General features: G+C 38.7%; 1 protein-coding gene across 1 annotated transcript; it reads right to left on the bottom strand.

The window, feature by feature from the left end:
- Positions 1-17,624: 17,624 nt before the first annotated feature.
- On the bottom strand, positions 17,625-18,271 carry LOC143220249 (uncharacterized). The gene is made up of 2 exons (XM_076445935.1): positions 18,211-18,271; positions 17,625-17,962 (listed from the first exon to the last, which is right to left on the bottom strand). Exons 1-2 carry the CDS (start codon positions 18,269-18,271, stop codon positions 17,625-17,627), a joined length of 399 nt encoding a protein of 132 aa, XP_076302050.1.
- Between the last annotated feature and the right edge of the window lie 2,593 nt (positions 18,272-20,864).

The raw sequence follows: 20,864 nt of genomic DNA, 5'->3' as shown, positions 1-20,864 counted from the left end.
TGCAGTATCAGCGTGAGCAATTAGATCTATGTAAAGACGATGGCTACGCCGAAACACCCGGAATCGGCGATGTTTCTCGATGCGCCAACTTAAGAGAAAACAACTTATTGATGGAAAAATTGAATATGACGATATGAGCGTGAACAGTTAGATGGATGGAAACACGGCGGTAGCGCCGAAAGACGCTGAATCGGTGATTTCTTCTCGAGGTGCCAATTTTACATACAAAAGGAATACAAATTTTTGCTTCAAGTATGCAGTTTTGTGGTATCAGCGTGAGTATCTAGATCGATATAAACATGACGGTAACGCTGAAACACCCAGAATCGGAAATTTCCTTTCAATCTCCCAAATTTCCAAAAAAAGTTAAACTTTTTTTATCGCAAAATCGACTTTCGCAATATGAGCTTGAACAATTAGATCGAGATAAATACGGCGATATCGCTGTAATACATAGAATCGGCGATTTCTTTCGAGCTGCCCACCTTACGAAATAATAAAGTAATATTTTTCGTTTAAAATATGAACATTTTCGGTATCAGAGTGAGTAATTGTATCGTGATAAAGAAGACAGTAACGCCGAAGCACCAGGAATGGGTCATTCTTTCTCGATGTGCCAACATTAGGAACGAAAGCAAAAAAGAATGTTGGTCGAAAAATTAACATCTGCGGTATCAGCGTGAACAATTACATCGAGGAAAACGCGACGTTAACGCCGAAATATCCAGAATAGCTGATTTTTTCACGAGCTGCCAACATTACCTACACGCAAACAGAAATTTTTGTTAAAAAAATGGACATTGGTATTATCAGCGTCAACAATTATATCGAGATAAGCAGGACGGTAACGCCTAAAGACCCAGAATCAGAGATATTCTCTAAGAGATGCCAACTTTACATGCGCAAAAAATAAAAATTTTTGTTTGCATAAGGGACGTTTGCGGTAGCTGGGAGAGCAAACAGATCGAGGAAAACAAGACAGTAATGCCGAAATACCAAGAATCGGCAATTCCTTCTCGATATACTAACTGTACAACAAAAAGGAAATATTTTTGTTTGAAAGGTGGACTTCTGCGGTTTCAGCGTGAACAAACAGATCTATAAAATCACGACAGTAATGCCGAGACACACAGAATCGGTGATATCTTCTCCAGGTGCCAACTTTTCAAAGAATGAGAAAAAAATTTTGTTCGAAATGTGACCGTTTCCGGTAGCAGCGTGAAGAAACAAATCGAGATATACAGTACGATACCGCGGAAACACGCACAATCGATTATTTCTTCTCAAGCTGCCGATATTACAAAGCAAAACAAATTCTTTTGTTTGAAAATTGACTTCGGCTGTAGTAACGAGAATAAACAGGTCGAGATAAAATCCACGGTAGCGACAAAACGCCAAGAATCGGTGATTTTTTCTCGGGCTGCCAGCTGTAGATAAGGAAGGAAGAAAAATTCTGTCGGAAGAATGTACGTTTGATGTATCACCAAGTACAACTAGATACATGTATGCAAGACGGTAACGCCAAAGCATCAAGAATCGGTGATGTCTTCTCCAGCCGTCAACTTCTCAAAATAAAGGATTTTCATGGCTGAAGAATGGACTTCTGTGGAGGCAGCGTGATCAAGCAGACCGAGATGAACACGCCTGTTGCGCCGAAATACCCAGAATCCGTGATTGTTTCCCGAGCTGCCAACGTACGGAAAAAAAATTTGATGCAAAAATGCACCTTTGCGGTACTAGCGTGAGCACTAGATCCAGATATACACCTCAGAAGCACGGAATACCCCCGGAATCGGCTATTTCTTTGCGAGGAACCAACTTAAAAAGGAAGTAACCACTTTTGTTTGAAAGTGGGCTTTTGCGGTGTCAGCGTGAACAGCTAGATCGAAATTAACACGACGGTGAGGCCGAAACAAGAAAAAATCGGTTATTTTTTCTCGAGCCCCCAATTTTCAAAAAAAATCTGTTTCAAAAATGGTCCTTTGCGGTACCTGCGTGAACAAGTAAACGGAGATCAACACGACGGTAACGCCAAAACACCCAGAATCGGTGATTTTTTCTCGAGCTGCTCCTTTACACCGAAATGGGACATATATTTTGGGTTGAATATATTTGCTGCATCAGCGTGAACAACTGGGTCGAGAGAAACTCGATGGTAGCGCCGAAATACAAAATCGGTGATTTAGTCGATAAAGGCTGATTTTCCAAAAAAGGAAACAAATTATTGTTTGAAGAATCGGCATTCTGCGTATGTACGGAAACAGTTATATCGAAATAAAGACGAGGGTGGCGCAGAAACACGCTGAATCGGTTATTTTTCCTCGAGCTGCCAACTTTACGCACACACACACAAACACAAAATAAAAATTTGTGTCTGAAAAATGGACTTTTGTGGTATCAACTTGAATGATTGTATCGAGGTTGACACAACGGTTACCCCAAAGCAAGCACAATCGGTAATTTTTACTCGAGCTGCCTGTTTTCTTAAAAGAATATATATTTTTGATGGAAAAATGGACTACTGACGTAGCATCGTGAACAATCAGATGGAGCTAAACACACTGTTATCGCTGGAAAACACAGAATCGGTGACTTCTTCTCGAGCTGTCAACTGAACACAGCAAACGCAAATAAATCTTCTTCTTTGATAAATGGTCTTCTGCGGTATCTGCGTGAACAATTAGATAGGGATACACACGACAGTAACGCCTATACACGCAGAAACGTTGATTTTTCTCGATCTGCCAAATTTGATGAATAAATACATATATCCTTGATTGATAAATGGAATTTTGCTGTATCGCCGAGTAGCATTAGATCGCGTTAAACACGACGGTAACACCGAGACATTCCGAATCGCTGATTTTTGCCCCGAGCCTACAACCTTCGGAAAGTAACGAAAAAAATTTTGTTTGAGGTGTGGCATTGTGCGGTATCTGCGTGAACAGTCAGATTGAGATATACACGACGTTAACACCGAATCACACATAATCAGTCACTTTCTCACCAGCTGCCTAATTTACTTATAAACAAAATTTCTTTGGGTTGGAAAGTGTCCATTTGCGGTAGCAACGTGAAAAATTAGATCGATATAAACAAGACAGTAATGCCAATGCACTCAGAATCGGTTATTCTTTCCCTATCTGCCATCTATGCGATAAATGTCGGTATGAGAAATGTACTTTTTCCGTAGCAGCGTGAACAAACAGATCGAGATAAACACGACGGTATCGTCGAATCACCCAGGATAGATTATTTTTTCGCGAGTTGCCAAATATACGAGAAAATATATCTGGTTGAGAAATCGACCTTTGAGGTAGTGGCGTGAAGAAACATATCGAGATAAACACAACGGCAACACCGAAAGAAGCAGAAACGGTGCTGTTTGTCGATCTGCCAATTTCACACAAAAAGAGACAAATATACATTTTTGTTCGAAGAATAGCCTTTCGCGGCATATCCGTGAACTAGCAGATCTACATAAATATGACGGTAACGCCGAAAAATCCTGAATCGGTTATTCTTTCTCGAGGTGCCAACATTAAGTAGGAAAAATTGTTGTTGAAAAAATGGACTTTTGGAGTATCAGCATGAAAAACTGCGTAGGGAAACACAGGACGATAACTCCGAATCACCCAGAATCGGTGTTTTTTCTCGATATGCCAACTTTCCAAAAATGAAAATAAATTGTGATTGACAAATCGCCTTCCGCGATATTACCGTGGGCAGATAGATCTATATTAACAGGACGGTACCGCCGAAACACCCGGAATCAGTGATACTTTCTCGAGGCGCCAAATTGAAGGGAAAATTTTTTTTATAGAACCATGATCTTTCGCGGTATCAGCTTGAACAACAACATCGAAATAAAGACGACGGCACCGCCGAAACCCACAGAATCGGTGATTTTTCCTCGAGGTGCGAAGCTTAAAGGGCAAAGCATTTTTGCTCAAAAATTTGATTCTTGCCGTAGCAGCTTGTTCAGTTAGTTTCGGTTGCGCCGAAACACCTATAATCGGTGATTTCCTCACCAGCTACCATCTTTAAAATAAAATGTTTTTGCTCGGAAAATGATCTTTTGCTGTATCCGCATGAACAATTAGATAGAGATGCACGCAACGGTATCGCCGAATCATCCAGAACCGGTGATTCTTTTTCACGCTGCCATCTTTACATAATGAAAAAAAATGTTTATTTGGAAAAAGAAATTTTGCGGTATCAACTTGAGCAATTAGGTCGAGATAAACACGACAGTAACGCCGAAACACCGAGAATCCGTCATTCCGTCGGAAGATGCCAACATTACGAATAAATATTTTTCGTTGAAAAATGCACTTATTGTGTGGCAGCGTGATCAAACAGATTTGATTTAAACACGACGGCAGCGCTGAAACACCAGAATCGGTGACGTTTTCTCCAGCTGCCAACTATAGAAAAAAAAACATTTCCTGTTCGAATAACGGCCTTTTGCGGTATCTGCCTAAACAACTAGGACGAGATATACACACTGGTAGGGCGCATAGAGCCAAAATTGGTGATTTCTTCTCGTGGGGCGAACTTCATAAAAAAGATTTCGTAGAAAAAAATGGATTACTGCGTTACCAGGGTTAACAATTACGTAGGAACAAACACGACGGTAACGTGGAAACAGTCTGATCGGTGGCTTTTTCTCGAACTGCCTACTTCGCAACAAACAGGAAAACATTTTTGCTTGAAGAATGTACTTTGCTGATATCAGCGTGAACACCCAGAACGAAATAATCACGACAGTAGCTCTGAAAGTCACCAAACCGGTGATTTTTTCTGGAGCTGCCAAACTGTCGGAAAAAAATTTTTCGTTTATGAAACAGACTTTTGATGCGTCAGCATGAACAACTAGGTCGCAATTAATACGAAGCAAACGCCGAGACATCCAGAGTGGTGGATTCTTCACGTGCTGCCAACTTCACAAACAGCAAGAAAATAATATTTGGAAAAATGAACTCTTGCGATATCTGCGTGAACAATTACAGAGAGATAAACACAAGGGTTACTCCGAAACAGGCAGAATCGGCAATTTTATCTTGAGCTGACAATCTTCCGGAAGGAAGGAATATATATTTTAGGTAGAAAAATGGACGATTGGGGTAGTAGCGTGAACAAACAGCTAGAGGTCAACACGTCGGTAGCACAGAAACACCCAAAATTGCAGACCATTTCTCGAGCTGCCAACATTACACACACAAACACAAAACAACATAAAAATTTTTGTTTGGAAAATGTACTTTTGCACTAGCATCGTGAACAAACAGATCGAGATAAGCTGTACGGTAACGCTGAAACCCGCAGAATCGGTTATTTCATCTCGAACTACCGACATTACAAAGACAAAAATTTGTTTGGCTAAAAAATGGACTTTTGCGGTAGCAGTGTGAATAAACAGGTCGAGATAAAAGCAACAATAGCGCCAAAACACCCAGAATCGGTGATTTCTCCTCGGGCAGCCAGCTTTAGGTAAACAAAGAAAAAAAATTTTGTTTGCAAATGGACTTTTGCCGTATCATCGTGGGAATTAGGTCGATATAAACACGACGGTAGTGCGAAAACACCCTGAATTGGTGATTTTTTCGCGAGCTGCCAACTCAACAAAAAACTGTTTTCGGTCTTAGAAACGGTCTTTTGCGGTATCTGCGTGAACAACTAGATCGAGATAAGCATGGCAGTATCGGCGAAACACGCAGAATCGTTATTTTTCTCTCGAGCTACCAACTATAGAAGAAAAGAAAAAATATATCTTTGTTTGTCGAATGGTCCTTTTCTGTACCTGCGCAATCAATCGGATCGAGATAAAAATGACGGTCACGCCGAAGCACACAGAATCGGAGATTCTTTCTCGAGCAACCTGTATCAGTAGGAAAAAAATTTTTTGTTCGAAAAATGGACTTTTGCGATATCACAGTGTCCAACTAGATCTACTTAAACACGACGGTAGTGCCGAAACACACAGAATGGGTGATTTTCTCTCGAGCTGCCATCTTTACCAAGATAAATCTTTTTTGTTTGAAAAATGGACTTTCGCGGTATCTGCGTGAAAACCTAGATTGAGATAAACACGACTGTAATGCCGAAACTACCAGATCCGTGGAATTTTCTCGAGCTTTCAACTTCACAAGAAACAAGGAAAAAGTTTTTCTTTGAAAAATGTCCTTTTGCGGTATTAGCGTGAACAATCAGACCGAAGTAAACACCACCGCTGCGCCGAAATGCCCAGAATCGGGAATACTACCTCGTGCTGCCAACTTAAAAAAAAAATAAATATTTTTGGTTGAAAAATGAACTTTTGCATTATCAGCGTATGCAATTAAATCAAGATATGCACGACCGAAACGCCGAGACACGCACACTCCAGAGTTCTTTTCGAGCTGACAACTTTCCAAAAAAGAAGGAAATAATTTTTCTTTCAGGAAGGGTCGTTTGTGGTGTCAGCGTGTACAGCTAGATCGAGAAAAACACTACCGTATCGCCAGAATACCCAGAATAGGGGATGTTTCCTCGAGCTTCTAACTCTACCAGGAAAAAAAACCTTTTTGATCCGAATATAGCCTTTTGTGGTCTCTGCGTGAAGAAACAGATCGATATAAAGACGACGTTTGCGGCGAAACACACGGAATCGGTGACTTTTTCTTGAGCTTCCAAATTTACATACAAAGATATAATAATAATGATTTAAAAAATGGAGTTTAGCGGTTTCAGCCTGAACGCGCAGATCGTCAAATCACGTCAGCATCGCCGAAACACGCAGAATCAGTGATTTTCTCTCGTGCTGCCAACTTTGCACACACAAAAAATAATAACTCTTAATCAATCTTGACCAAACAGACAATCACACAAAGTTACAACAAATTTAAGCTGATATTGTCTTAAACGTACACTCAGCTAATTTCAATGACACCTTTACTGAAAGGTACAATTTTTTAAATTAGAAAAAGAAAATGTTGTGAAAAATTCGAAATATCAGAACAATAAAGTATAATATGTAAAAACAAATGGAAAGCTGGAAAAATGCATACGTTACAATATCAAGGTTATAGAAATTAAGGAGCACTAACCAGTAGTGTGCGCACCGATCTACCGTACTCTACTACAACGACGCTCCGTTCGTATAGCTCCCCTGCGCCGATGCACATGCGGTGACGAAAAGAGTGGAGTCGCTCCGTTGTACCGTGCGCAACTGGAAGTCAACTCCAGTTGCGAACCACCGGGGACGTAGGTAGGAACGTGTACAGAAGATCATATACAATAACAAGTTTAACGAAATCTTTCTGGAAAGATATAGTCATCCAAAAGATATAGTAATTCCAAGGACGATTTAATAAAAACGTACAATTTTCAAAATTAAAAATTGGAAATTTTGTAAAAAAACTGAGAATATCACAAGAACAACTTACAGTACGTAGAAATAAATAGGAAAAATCAGTACGCTGCAATGGTAACGTGAAAGAAATTAAGAAAGACAATCCAGTAGTGCTGCTCCGATGTACCGTACGCAGCTACATCTCCACTCCCGACGTGTCGCTGCGTTGCGCCGATGCACATACGGTGATGAACAGAGTCAAATCGCTTCCATATACTGTACGCAATTTCAAGATCACTATGGTCCTGTCGCTTCGGCAGCGTAGGCAGGTACACAGACAGTCATATAACATAAAAACGAATTAAACAATATATTGTCATATACGCACGCTCAATTAATACTAAAGGCACTTTTCTTGAGAAATACAATTTTCTTAAATTAGAGATTGATAATTCTGAAAAATCTCGAAAATGTCATAACAGTAAATTGCACCCGAATTTCGTGTATGAATATGAAGATCGTTGGTCGATCCGTTCCAGAACGTTACCACCGTCTTTGAGTGTCACTCAGCTTAGTCATTAGCTTCACCTATCTTGTGATTCCTAGTGTCAAACCAGGTACTCCGGGTTAAATCCGCTGAACAGTATTGACAATGGACAACTTTATTCACGATTTAAATATTAAGGTAAAGCGTCAAACCGCTTGACTGCATTACCAATTGATACAAAGTCGACGGTTTAAACGAAGACCGTACCCTCTGAAAACCTAACACGCTGTATCGAGAGTATAACATCGGGTTCAGAGAAACAAACTTGTATTCATTGTAATGAGTGGCACATTAGTTACAGTGTGAATAGGAAGTAAGGGAGTCATAGCGTTTGAGATCGTTACGATCTTTTTTGATAGTCGCATATCTTAGTCAATAGGATCATCCATCCTGCGATTCCGAGAGACAAACATTATAGGCAACAGACACCTTAATTCTCCGTATAAATATTGAGGTAGAGAGTCAAACCGACGGAGAACATTACCAATATTTACAATGTCATTCCTTTCACCGAACAACTTACACTCCCAGAATCTAACCCTCTTTACGGAGTGTCTCGCTTGGTGTCCACCGAAACAAATTAGTAGACATTTTAGCGACGAAAACCATAATATCATATATGAATATCAAAATAGAGGGGCACACTGTTCCAGAACGATACAACCTGCTCCGAAAGTCGAACGGCTAAGTCAATGGTATAGCAATATGTTTAACGAAATACTGTCATACACGTACACTCAACTAACTCCAAAGACACGTTTACTAAAAAACACAATTTTTGAAAGAAAAGAATTCCAAGCTGTGAAAAGGATCGACAATATCATGATAATAAATTACAATATGTACAAATAAATCGTAGAATGGGAAAACATGCATACTGTTCAAAATCATGGTTAAGGCAGAGATTAACGAAGACGAGTTACTGGTGCCGCTCCGTCAGTCCGTACACTACTAAAATTCCTCACCAGTCGTGTCGCTTCTGTAGTATCAAATATCAATATTCTTACCAAGACAATGCCATAAACGTACACACAAATAATTCCAAAGGCACTTTTGTTAAGAAATACAGTTTTATAAACTAGAAATATAAAACTATGTAAAAAAAATCCAAAATATCAGAACCGTAAATTTCAGTATGCATAGAAAAATGAGGGGTTTACTGAGAATATAACTGTTGTTCTGTCTCTATATAATTGTTCACGCAGATTCCGCAAAGGACTACTTTCCAATCAAGAATTATTGTTTTTTTGGGTGTAAGGTTGGCAGCTCGAGGAAAAGTCATGAATTCTGGATCCTGCAGCGTTACTGTCGCGTTTTCTCGACGTAATTGTTCACGATGGTACAGAGGAAGTCCATTTTTCAAACAGGAATATATTTTTGTGAGGTTGGCAACTTGCGAATGATGTACCGATTCTAGGAGTTTCGGCGCCACCGTTGTGCTCATTTCGATCTAATCGCTCACGCTGATACCGCAAAGGACCATAGGTAAAACAAATTTTTTTTCTTCTTTTGGGGTAGTTGGCTACTCGAGGACAAATCTATGATTCTGTATCTTTCGGCGCTACCGTTATGTTTATCTGGACCTGTTTGTTCAAGATGGTGCCGCGGAAGCCTATATAAAGAAAATTTATTCTCTTTAAGTTGCCACCTCTCGAAGAAATCACCGATCCCTGTTGTTCGGCGCTAACGTCGTGTTTATCGCCATCTGGTTTCTCTCGCTGCTCCCGTCATGTCCATATTTCAAACATATTTTTGTCGCATTCTGGAATGTTAGCAGCTCGTGAAAAAATCTCCGACTCTGGGTGGTTCACCGCTCTCGTCGCTTTTTTCTCGGTGTAATACTTCACGCTGATATCGCAAAAGTCCATTTTCCAAACAAACATTTTTACTTTACTCTCTAATTTTGTCAGCTTGAGAAAAAATGATCCATTCTGGGTGCTTCGGCGTTACTGACGTGTTTCTCTCGATCTAAATGTTCACGAAGATACCGCAAGTGGCCATTTTTAAATTAAATGCTTTTGTTTTCCTTTTGTGTGTAATGTTGTCCGCTCCAGAAAGAACCACCGATTCCGAGTGTGCCGGCGCTACCGTCGACTTTACTTCGATCTAATTACTCACTATAATATCGCACAAGTCCATTTTTCAACAAAAATTTTTAATCTTTATAGTTGGCACCTCGAGAAGAAATCACCGATTCTGGGTGTTTCAGCGTTAGCGTCGTGATCACCTTTATCTAGTTACTCACTCTGATGCCGCAAAAGTCCATTATACGAACGAATGTTATTCTTCATCTTTGTGAAGTTTGGTGCTCGAGAAAAATAAGCGATTCTGGGTGCTTCGGCGCTACCGTCGACTTTAATTCGATCCAATTGTTCACGCTGACACCGCAAAAGGCCATTTTTCAAACCTAAATTTTTATGTTTTTGTAATGTTGGTAGCTCGAGAAGATGACATCGATTTTGAGTGTTTCGGAGTTATCGACTATATCTCGGTGTAATTATTCATACTGACACCGCATACGCCCATTTTTCATACGAAAATTATTATTCCTTTTGCAAAGTTGGCAGCTCCTGACAAAATTGCCGTATGTGCGTGTTTATGCGTTACCGTCGTGTTTATTTTGATAAAACTGTTCACGCTGATACCGCAAAAGGCCATTTTTAGAACAGAGATTATTATTTGATTTTTTTCATCATAAATTTGGCAGTTCGATAATAAATCTGCGATTCTGCGTGTTTCGGCGTTTCCGTCGAGATTTGTCGATGTGGTCGTTCCCGCTGAAACCGTAGATGTCCATTTCTCGAATCAAAATTTCTGTTTCTATGTATGTAAAGTTGGTAACTCGAGAGTAAATCATCTATTCTGTGTGTTTCGTGGTTCTCGTAGTGTTCATCGCGATCAAATTTTTCACTGTGATACCACATGAGGCTATTCATCAAACAAAAATTTTGCTTTTTTATCGGAAGGGTGGCATATCGAGAAGAGATTTCCTATATGGGGTGTTTCGGCGGTACCGTTATGCTTATTTCGATCTATCTTTTCATACTGCCACCGCCATGGTCCTTTTTTGACAAAAAATTTTTTCCCTCTATTTTGGAAAGCTGGCACTCCGTGACAACATCACCGATTCCGTGCATTTAGGAGTTACAGTCGCGTTTGTTTCGATTTAATTGTTCACGGTGATACCGCAAAAGTCATTTCTCCAACTTATCAAATTTTTTCAGTTGCAAAATTGACACTCCATGAAAAGGCACCTATTACCGGTGTTTCGGAGCTTACGTCGTGTTTATATCGATTTATTTTTTGCCGCTGCAACCATTTTTCGAACAAAAATAATATTCTCTCTTCTTTGTGAATTTGGAAGCTCGAGATGAAACAAACGATTCTGGGTGTTTCGACCTTACCTTCGTGTTCATCTCTGTCTGTCTGCTCACGCTGATACCGCGAAAGTCCATTTTTCTAAGAAACATTTTTATCTTTTTTGTGTGTAATCGTGGCAGCTGGAGAAAAAATCACCAGACCTACATGTTTCGCCGTTACCGTCGTGCTTATATCGATCTAATTGTTCACGCTGCTAACGAAATAGTCCATTTCTCAACCAAAAATACTTTTCATGTTTTCAGTGAAGTTGGCAGCATGAGATAAAGCCACCGATCTGGCTATTTCGTCGTTATCCTCTTGTTTATCCCGAACATTTATTTCTCGTTCCAACCGTAAATGTCCATTTTTCAACGGAAAAAAAATTATTTTGTACAGTAGACAGCCCGAGAAACAGTCACCGATTTTGCTCATATTGACTCTACCGCCGTATTTATCTTCATCTAATTGCTCACACTGATATAGCAAAAGACCAATTTTGTAACAAATTTTTTCCTGAAGTTGTAAGCGCAAGAAAAAATAACCGGTTCTGGGTTCTGCTATGTTGCCCTTCTGTTTATCTGGATCTATCTGCTCACGCTGCTTCGGCAAAAGTCCATTCTACGTCGTAACAAATTCTTTTTCATAAATCTTGCATCTCAAGGAAAAATGTTCGACTCTCGGTGTTTCGAAGTTATCCTTGTGATTTCCTTGGTATAATTGTTCACGCAGGTACCGCAATAGTCCACTTCCCATGTTGCGAACGGGATATCGGAGCGGCACTCCAGTATGGCTTTCGTTAATTTCTTTAACCATAATATTGTACCATATGCATTCGTTCCCAGTTTTTTATGTATTTATACATAACGCAATTTTATGTAACGACATTTTCGATGTTCTTTAAAATCTTCAATTTCTGGGACAGAGAAATGTATTTCTTATTAAAATTGTTGTTGGAATTATATCGGTGTACGCTTATCACGTTATTTTGTAGAATTTGTAGGCGTATTATTTAATTGTCTGTACGCGTGTTAAACTTATTGTTATTTTATATGATTGTCTGTTGACATACCTACGGTTCCATAGTGACAAGACTGGAGTGGTTTTGTATTTCCGATTGGTAGATCTGATCGGCACTGCTACTTGGTCTGCCGTTAATTTCTATAACCTTCATATTGATACGTATGCACTCTTACGCAGTTTTCTGTATACTTCTGCTTACTGTAAATTACTGTTACCACATTTTCAATACCTTGAAAATTTTTAATTCTTAGTTTAAAAAATTGTATTTCTTAGTGAAAGTAGTGAAAGTGCCTTTGTAATTAGTTGTGTGTATGCTTATGGCAATATTCTGCTGAAATGATTGTTGTTCTACATGATTTTCTGTTTACGTACTCGCGCTGCCGGAGCGACACGACTGGAAACGTCTTGTAGTTGCGTATGGCAGATCTGAGTGGCACTACTGGATGATTTTGTTTAATTTCTCCGACCATAATACTGTACCGGAAGAATTATTTCCAGGTTTTCCATTTACTTCTACAAACTTTAACTTATTGCTTTGATATTTCCGATTTTTTTTATAATTTCCAGTTGTTAATTACATAAATTGTACTTCTTAGAGAAATTGTCGATTGAATTATTTTAGTGTATGTTTATGACATCACCCTGTCAAACCTATTGATATCATATCTTATGCTATCTCTATACGTACCTACGCTGCCACAAAAATACGACTGGCGAGGTCTTGTCGTTGTGTACGGCAGTCCGGAGCGAAACTTGTGTATTATAATCGTTAATTTCAGTAACCTTGATACTGTACCCCTTGCATTTTTTTCCAGTCTTACATGTATTTATGCATGCTGTTTCTTACTGTTATGATATTTTCGATTTTCGTCGGAATTTTTAATTTTAAGTTTAAAAAATTGTGTTCCTTGGTAAAAGTGCCTTTGGAATTAATTGAGCGTACATTTATGGCAATATTTTGTTAAACATATTGGTATTTTAAATTGTTTACTCTACACGTACCTACGCTGACGGAGCGACACGACTGTCGGTGCCATGTAGTTGCCTTCGGCAAACGGAGCGGCGCTACTGGATGTTCTTTGATAACTCATTAACAATGATTTTGTACCGTATGCAATTTTTCCCAGTTTTTCCTTCATTTATACCTACTGTAATTTGCTGTTCACATATTTCAGATTTTTCCTAAATTTTCAATTCTTGTTTCAAAAAATTGTATATCTTATTAAAAGTGTCTCTGGAATTAGCTGAGTGTACATTTATGCCAATATTTTGTTAAACCTATTGGTATTTTAAATTATTATCTCTACACGTACCTACGCTGTCGGAACGACACGACTGTCGATGTCTTGTAGTTGACTTCGGCAAACGGAGCGGCACTACTGGATGGTCCTTGTTAATTTCATTAACCTTTATATCTTACTGTATGCATTCTTTTGCAGTTTTCTACTTATTTCTACATACTCCAATTTACTGTTATGATTTTTCGATTATTTTCCAAATATCCTATTTTTAATTTAAAGAATTGGGTTTCAAACGAAAAGTGTCTTTGGAAATAGTTGAGTGTACGTTTACGACAATATTTTGTTAAATTCTTTGTCATATTACACCTTTGTCTGTGTACGTATCTACGCATCCAGTGCGATACGACTGGACGTGCCTCGTAGCTGTGTATCGCAGATCGAAGCGGCGTAATGGATGGTCTTTGTTAATTTTATTAACCACGATATTGTACAGTCTGCATGCTTTCGTAACATTCTTTTTATTCCACTATACTGCAGTTTACAGTCACGATATATTCGATTTCTTGTTCAAAGTTTTGAATTTTAATTTTTATGAAATTGTATTTATAAGTAAGAGTGTCTTTGGAATTAGATGAATGTTCGCTTTTGACATTATTTTATTAAACTTATAGTTATTGTATATGATTGTCTGCATACGCACCTACAATTTCGTAACGACACGACTGGCGTTGTCATGTAGTTGCGTAAGGCATATCGGATCGAAGCTACTGTATGTTCTACATTAATTTCTTTATCTATAATATTGTTCCGTATTCATTCCTTCGCAGTAAACCATTTATTTATGCAAACCGTAATTTGGTGTTGTGATATTTACGCTTTTTTTCCAAATTAATAATTTTTAATTTGAAAATGGTATTTCTTATTAAAAGTATCTTTTGAAATAATTGAGTTTACGTTTATAACAATATTTTGCCAAACTTGTTATTTTATATGATTGTGTGCAGACGTACATACGCTGCTGGATTGTCATGACTGGTCTTTTCTAGTGGTTGCGTTCTATAGATAGGAGCGGCACTACTGAATGTTCTACATTACTTTCGTTAACCATGATTTGTACTGTCTGCATTGTTGTCCTAATTAGTCCATTTATTTATCCATCCTGTAATTTACTGTAATGATATTTGCGATTCCATTTGCATAATTTTAAATTTTTATTCTAAGGAATTGTATTATGCAGTATAAATGCCTTTGGAAATAGTTGAGTGTACGCTTATGTCAATATCTTCTCAGGTTTGTTGCTATTTTATATGATTGCCTGCAAGTGTACCTACGCTTCCAAGCGACAGGACTGTCAAGGTCTTGCATTTGCGTACGGCTGATCGGAACGACATTTCTCTATGGTCTTTGTTAATTTCATTAAACTTGATTTTGTACCGTATGCATTTTATCCCAGTCTTCCATTAATTTATATATACTGTTATTTAATATAAAGATACTTTCGATTTTGTTCATAATTTCCAGATTCTAATTTCAAAATATGTATTATTTCTCATAAGTGCCCTTGGAATTGGGCGAGTGTACGTTTAAGACAATAATTTTGTTAATCATTATTGTTGTTATACTTTATTGCCTGCATACGTGCCAACGCTGACGGTGCGACGCGACTGTTTAGGATTTGTCGTTGCGTACGGTAGGGCGGAGTGGTACAACTGGATGGTCATCGTTAATTTCTTTAACCTCGATTTTATCCCGTATGCATTTTCTCCATGTTTTCTACTTATATATACATACTACAATTAACTGTTATATTTTCAATTTTTTTTCAAAATATTCAGTTTTCAGTTTATAAAATTGAAGTTCTTAGTAAATGTGTCTTTGGAATTAATTGAGTGTACGCTTATGACAATAGTTTGTTAAACTTATTGCTATTTTATATTATTGTCTGTATACGTACTATCCCAGCCGGATAGATGCATTGTCATAGTTTTGCAGTTTCATGCTGCAGATAGGAGTGACTCAACTGCTGAATGGTCTTTGTTAATTTCCTTAACCATAATTATGTACCGTATGCATTTTATCCCAGTCTTCCATTAATTTATATATACTGTTATTTAATATAAAGATACTTTCGATTTTGTTCATAATTTCCAGATTCTAATTTCAAAATATGTATTATTTCTCATAAGTGCCCTTGGAATTAGTTGAGTGGACGTTTAAGACAATATTCTGTTCATCTTATTGTTATTTTATAGAATTGCCTCTATACGAATCTACGCTGCCGGAGCGACACAACTGGAGTAGAATAGTAGTTGGCTACGGTATATAGAATAGACAGTATACAGTACTTGACCGAATGCGTAGCGGCGCATATGTGCGACACGACCGGAGTCGACTTGTAGTTGCGTATGGTACTTAGAAGAGACACTCCTGGATGGTTTTCGTTAATTTCTTTAATCTAGATATAGTATCGTATGCATTTTGCCCAGATTTATGTTTATTTATACATAGTGCAATTTACTGGTATGATATTTTCTATTCCTATCGATATTTTCAATTTTTAGTCTAAGGAACCGTGTGTACCCATTTTTTCGCTGTTTTATATTTATCTCTATATACTGCAATTTATTCTTCTGATATTTTCTATTTTCTTCAAAATTTCCAATTTTTAATTTCGAAAGCAGTATTTTCTTGTAAAAGTATCTGGAATTATTTCTGTGTACGTTTATGACAATATTGTGATATATTCGTTGCTATATTTTTCGATTCCCTTTATGCCCACCTTCGCTTGTGAGGTGACACGGCTGGATTGGACTTGTAGTTCCGAACGGCAGATCGGGGAGGTATACGGGACCGCCTTTGTTAATTTCTTTAACCTTGATTTTGTACCGTATGCATTTTTCCCAGTCGTCCATATACTTATGCATACTGTAATTTAACACCTTGACACCGGCCACACTCACCGGTGACCCATGCTTATCTGTTCCCTGCGGCGGCATGAACCACTGGTGGCCCATGCTAGATCATTCCGTGGGGCGGTATGCATCTCAGATGGGCCACGCTTGTCAATCAAAAAATACGTAGTACAAAATGTTAGGTTATTGACACTCTTCAATAAATAATCAATAATTTTCCCTCTAAATTTTATATTTGGTAACGCTCGTTTCCCCACTGTTTGTGGATGCACCATGCATTTACTAAACAGGTCCCGAATATTAACTCCATGACAACTTTTCTATACCATTTTACCGTTCTCCGTAAACATTTACAATAGGAACACATTTGAAGTGATGTATCAACTCCCTTCTGCGCACTATTGTAAGAAGAAACGTTGTCTGATTTTAATTTATCATCTTTGCCACGAAAAATGGCGCAATTGTGAGATCTTGAAGTGGTTAACATACAGAGGGGTCTTTTGTCTGTCCACTTTAAAAATCTCACGCCGCTACGATTTCCAAGAGATGTAATGTCGCCCCGTTTCTGTTTCTGTTTCTGCTTCGCCTGTGGCGGTAGATACGTTCTATTCATTTCGACTGTATCGCAAATATATGTTTCTTTGGTGAGAAGATCTCCGGCTAAAGGAATACATGTATGAAAGCTGTCGGTAAATAAAATCCGGCCCTTGAATAATAAATCTCGTATCAATGTCATGACTACATCATAAGAATGTGCTTTTAGAATTCTCGTTTCATTTTTTCCGCAATAAATATGCACATTGTATGTATATCCATCCGGATGGCAGAGTTTTTACAGTTTTATTCCGTACTTGTGCTGCTTACCTGGTACATATCGACGAACGCTAGGGCGTCCTTTCCACTGAACCACACTTTCGTCAATTACTATTTTTTTTTCCGGGTTTTACTGCACCTTGGAATGCACGAATTATTTGATCCACTACATTTCGGATTTCGTGTAACCGATCCTCGGTTCTAGCCGTAGCATTACCTGAAAAGAGCTAGTACTTCAATATAGCTAAGAATCGATCGCGTTTCATTGCTATCATTATACGCGCATACGCATACATAGCCTTTTTGTTCCAATATAATCGAATTTCGAGTATCTCCACTACACCCATAACAAGCAAGATATCAATAAAGGTATTTAATTCACTCTTTGTAATGGGGTTCTATGCTTGTTGATGTTGTCTCCTGCCATATGCTGCATTCACTATACACTGAACAGTGTATCTATTCGTCCCTTCAACGATGATCTCCAATATCACGTCCGAGAAGAGTGATTTATATAATACAACAGGATCGACGCAGTCCGTCTCGTTGATCAGTAGCTCTTCTTCTCCTGAATACTCCTCTTCTGAGGCAAATTTTTCGACAATTTTCCGCCATTCCGCATCTTGATCCCCAACACCAGACTCCGAAACTTCTTCCTCCGTGGCATTCCTATCTGTTGCCGTGACCAATGATGATGATGAAAGTATTCTTTTTCTTCCTTCCTTTCGCATGACTCCTGATACAGATTCATCAGACGAATTACTGAATTCAATATCCATTGTATCTAATATTTAGATGGGCAAAAATGAAAAATGAAAAATGTTAGTCGCCTGTTTAGTAGGAAAGAAACTTTTTACTATCTTTATACTTACTGGAAGAAATGTCTACTCGGCAATCTTTCAGAACTCTACTGACGTCGCGCCACATAAAAACTTCGCGCAAACCAGAGTACACACAACGCACACTATCTAAACTCTTCGTCACTTGCCGTCAACTCTAAACTCTCCGTGAACCTCGTGTCGCTGTCTAAACTCTCAATAATCATCCCCAGTTACTAGGTCACACTTTATATAAGTAGTGTCAGCTGGGTAGTATTCGTTCCCCCAGAAATCTCTGATTTCCCTCATTACATGCGGGTGGTCCTAAACGTCTAATTGGGCCGCCGATGGCCCAGAGACTGATCAAAGTTCGCTTACATCAAGATCATCCGTAGGCCCGCTATCGGCCATGGGAAAGGGGATTTTTCTGGAAAATCGCACAATGGTGCTTGGCCAATTTGTCCGGCAATATAACTTTCTTTGGCGATCCTGGAAACAAAACTCTAGTGCGGAGCCCCAAAGACCCATTGCATGTTACAAGGTGCCAGGCCGCCTGGAAATCGTCAGTCGGGACTTCGTCGAAATTGCAGCTCGCACTCCACATAATTTACGCATAAAACTTACACTACGTCTTAGAACTATTTTCGTCGTGTACGACAATCGGTCGCAGTGTTTCTAGAGAATCCTTGCGCTTGAAAGTGTCCTATTAATTCTGTTCTAAACTTCTCGTGGTCCTAAACACGAGAAGCAACAACCCTGCTTGACCGAAATTAGGCTCTGGCACCGATAACTTGGCTGACAATGGGTCAGTGGGATTGCCACGTGCTCTACACTCGTGGACGTTCCCTAGCGCCGGGTACTAAATATCAAGTGTCCTCAAAAATGGAAAATTGTCCGGTCACCGCGCTTGGGTGACATGTAATTTATATGTATTTCGTGCCAGACGTATAGGCACTACACCTTGTAGGAGAGTATTCTCGCCACCACCCTCCTGCGTGGGAGGACTTTTCCTCCGTCAAGATGTTTCATACGAAGATCAAGGGATCATCCTAGGTCCCAAAACTCCAATAAGGGTCGATTTCCCATGTTTGGCCGTCTCCTTTTTCAAAACGCGTCATGGAAAATTGTGGAGAAAGTATAAAGCTTCCACTAAAACGGTAAAAAAAGTCTTCGAAACGTCGATGGGTGCAAATAAATCTTCGAAACGTCAAAGAGTCAAGGTGGAAGTTAGTTTCCTCCTAACGTGCTAGTGGGAATTAGGGCGCCGGCATTGAACAGTATAATTTGGTGCCGCGCCACCCCATGGAACGGACCGTTAGTTGAAGCGCTCCGCACGAAACAGAAACCGAATATCCGCGCCGGCGTCAACGAGTTAATGTTGTGACATTTACGATTAGGTTTAAAAATTTCCAAATTTTAATTTCAAGAATTGTATCCGAGGGAAAGTGCCGTTGGAATTCTTTCATTGTACATTAATTACGCGATTTTATTAAATTCATTGTTATTTTATAGGATTGTCTGTATACGTACCTACGCTGTCGGAGAGACAAGACTGGCGAGGTCTTGTAATTGCGCACGGCAGAGAGAAGCGGCACTACAGCATGGACTACGTTAATTTCTTCTTCCTTGATTTTGTTCCGTATGCATTTTTCAACAGTTTTCCATATATTCATACATACTGTAATTTACTGTTATTACATTTTCGGTGTCTATCAATATTTTTATTGTTAGTTTAAGAAGTTGTATACTATGGTAAAAGTATCTTTGGTACTAGCTGAGTCCACGTTTATGAGAATATGATCAATATATATCAATATTTTTATTGTTAGTTTAAGAAGTTGTATACTATGGTAAAAGTATCTTTGGTACTAGCTGAGTCCACGTTTATGAGAATATGATGTCAAATTATTTGTTATGTTATATAATTGTCTCTATAGGTACCTACGCAATCGGCAGTACACGACTAGCGTTGTCCTGTAGTTGCGTACGGATGATGGGGTCGGCAATACCTTATGCTCCTTGCATATTTCCTTAAGCCTGATATTTTACCGAAAGTTTCTTTCTCTGTTTTCTGTTTATTTCTGCATACTGTAATTTACTGATAATAAATTTTCGATATTGTTCATAATTTCCTATTTTTATATGCAAAAATTGTATTCTGTAGAAACGTGTATTTGGAATGGCTTGAGTTCTCGTACATGACATTATTTTCATAAACATGTTGTTCCTTCGTGTGATTCTCTCTATACACAACTAGGTTGTTGGAGCGTGCCGTCTGAAATGGTCTTGTAGCTGCGTACGGTATATCTGAGCAGCACTATGGATGGTCATAGTTGATTTCTTGAACCTTGATTTTGTACCGTATTGTTTTTTTCCCAGACATACATTTATTTATACATATTGTAATTTACTGTAACGGTATATTCGATTTTTCTCCAAACTTCCAATTCTTAGTTATAAAAATGGTATCGTTCAGGAAACATACATTCGTATTAGTAGAGTGTACGTTTATGACAATGTTCTGTTTAATTCTTGGGCATTTTATAGGATTGTGTCTATACGTACCTACGCTTTAGCAGCGACACGTCTGGAGCGGGCGAGTAGTCGCGTACGGTAAATCGGACCGAGGATATTGTATGATCTTGGTTAATTTCGGTAGCCCTGTTATTGTCCCGTATGCATTCTTTCGCAATTTTCAGTGTATTTCTATATAATGCAATTTACTGTTATGATATTTTCGACTTTCCTCGAAATTTTCTATTTTTACTTTAATAAATTTCATTCCCTAGTGAAAGTGCCTTTGAGATTACGTATACGACA

This window comes from Lasioglossum baleicum, unplaced genomic scaffold (genome assembly GCF_051020765.1).
Source record: "Lasioglossum baleicum unplaced genomic scaffold, iyLasBale1 scaffold0533, whole genome shotgun sequence".
In the NCBI taxonomy this organism is placed as follows: Eukaryota; Metazoa; Arthropoda; class Insecta; order Hymenoptera; family Halictidae; genus Lasioglossum; species Lasioglossum baleicum.
The sequence above is the reverse complement of the archived record's forward strand: the minus strand, read 5'-3'. Positions and strand labels throughout refer to the sequence as shown.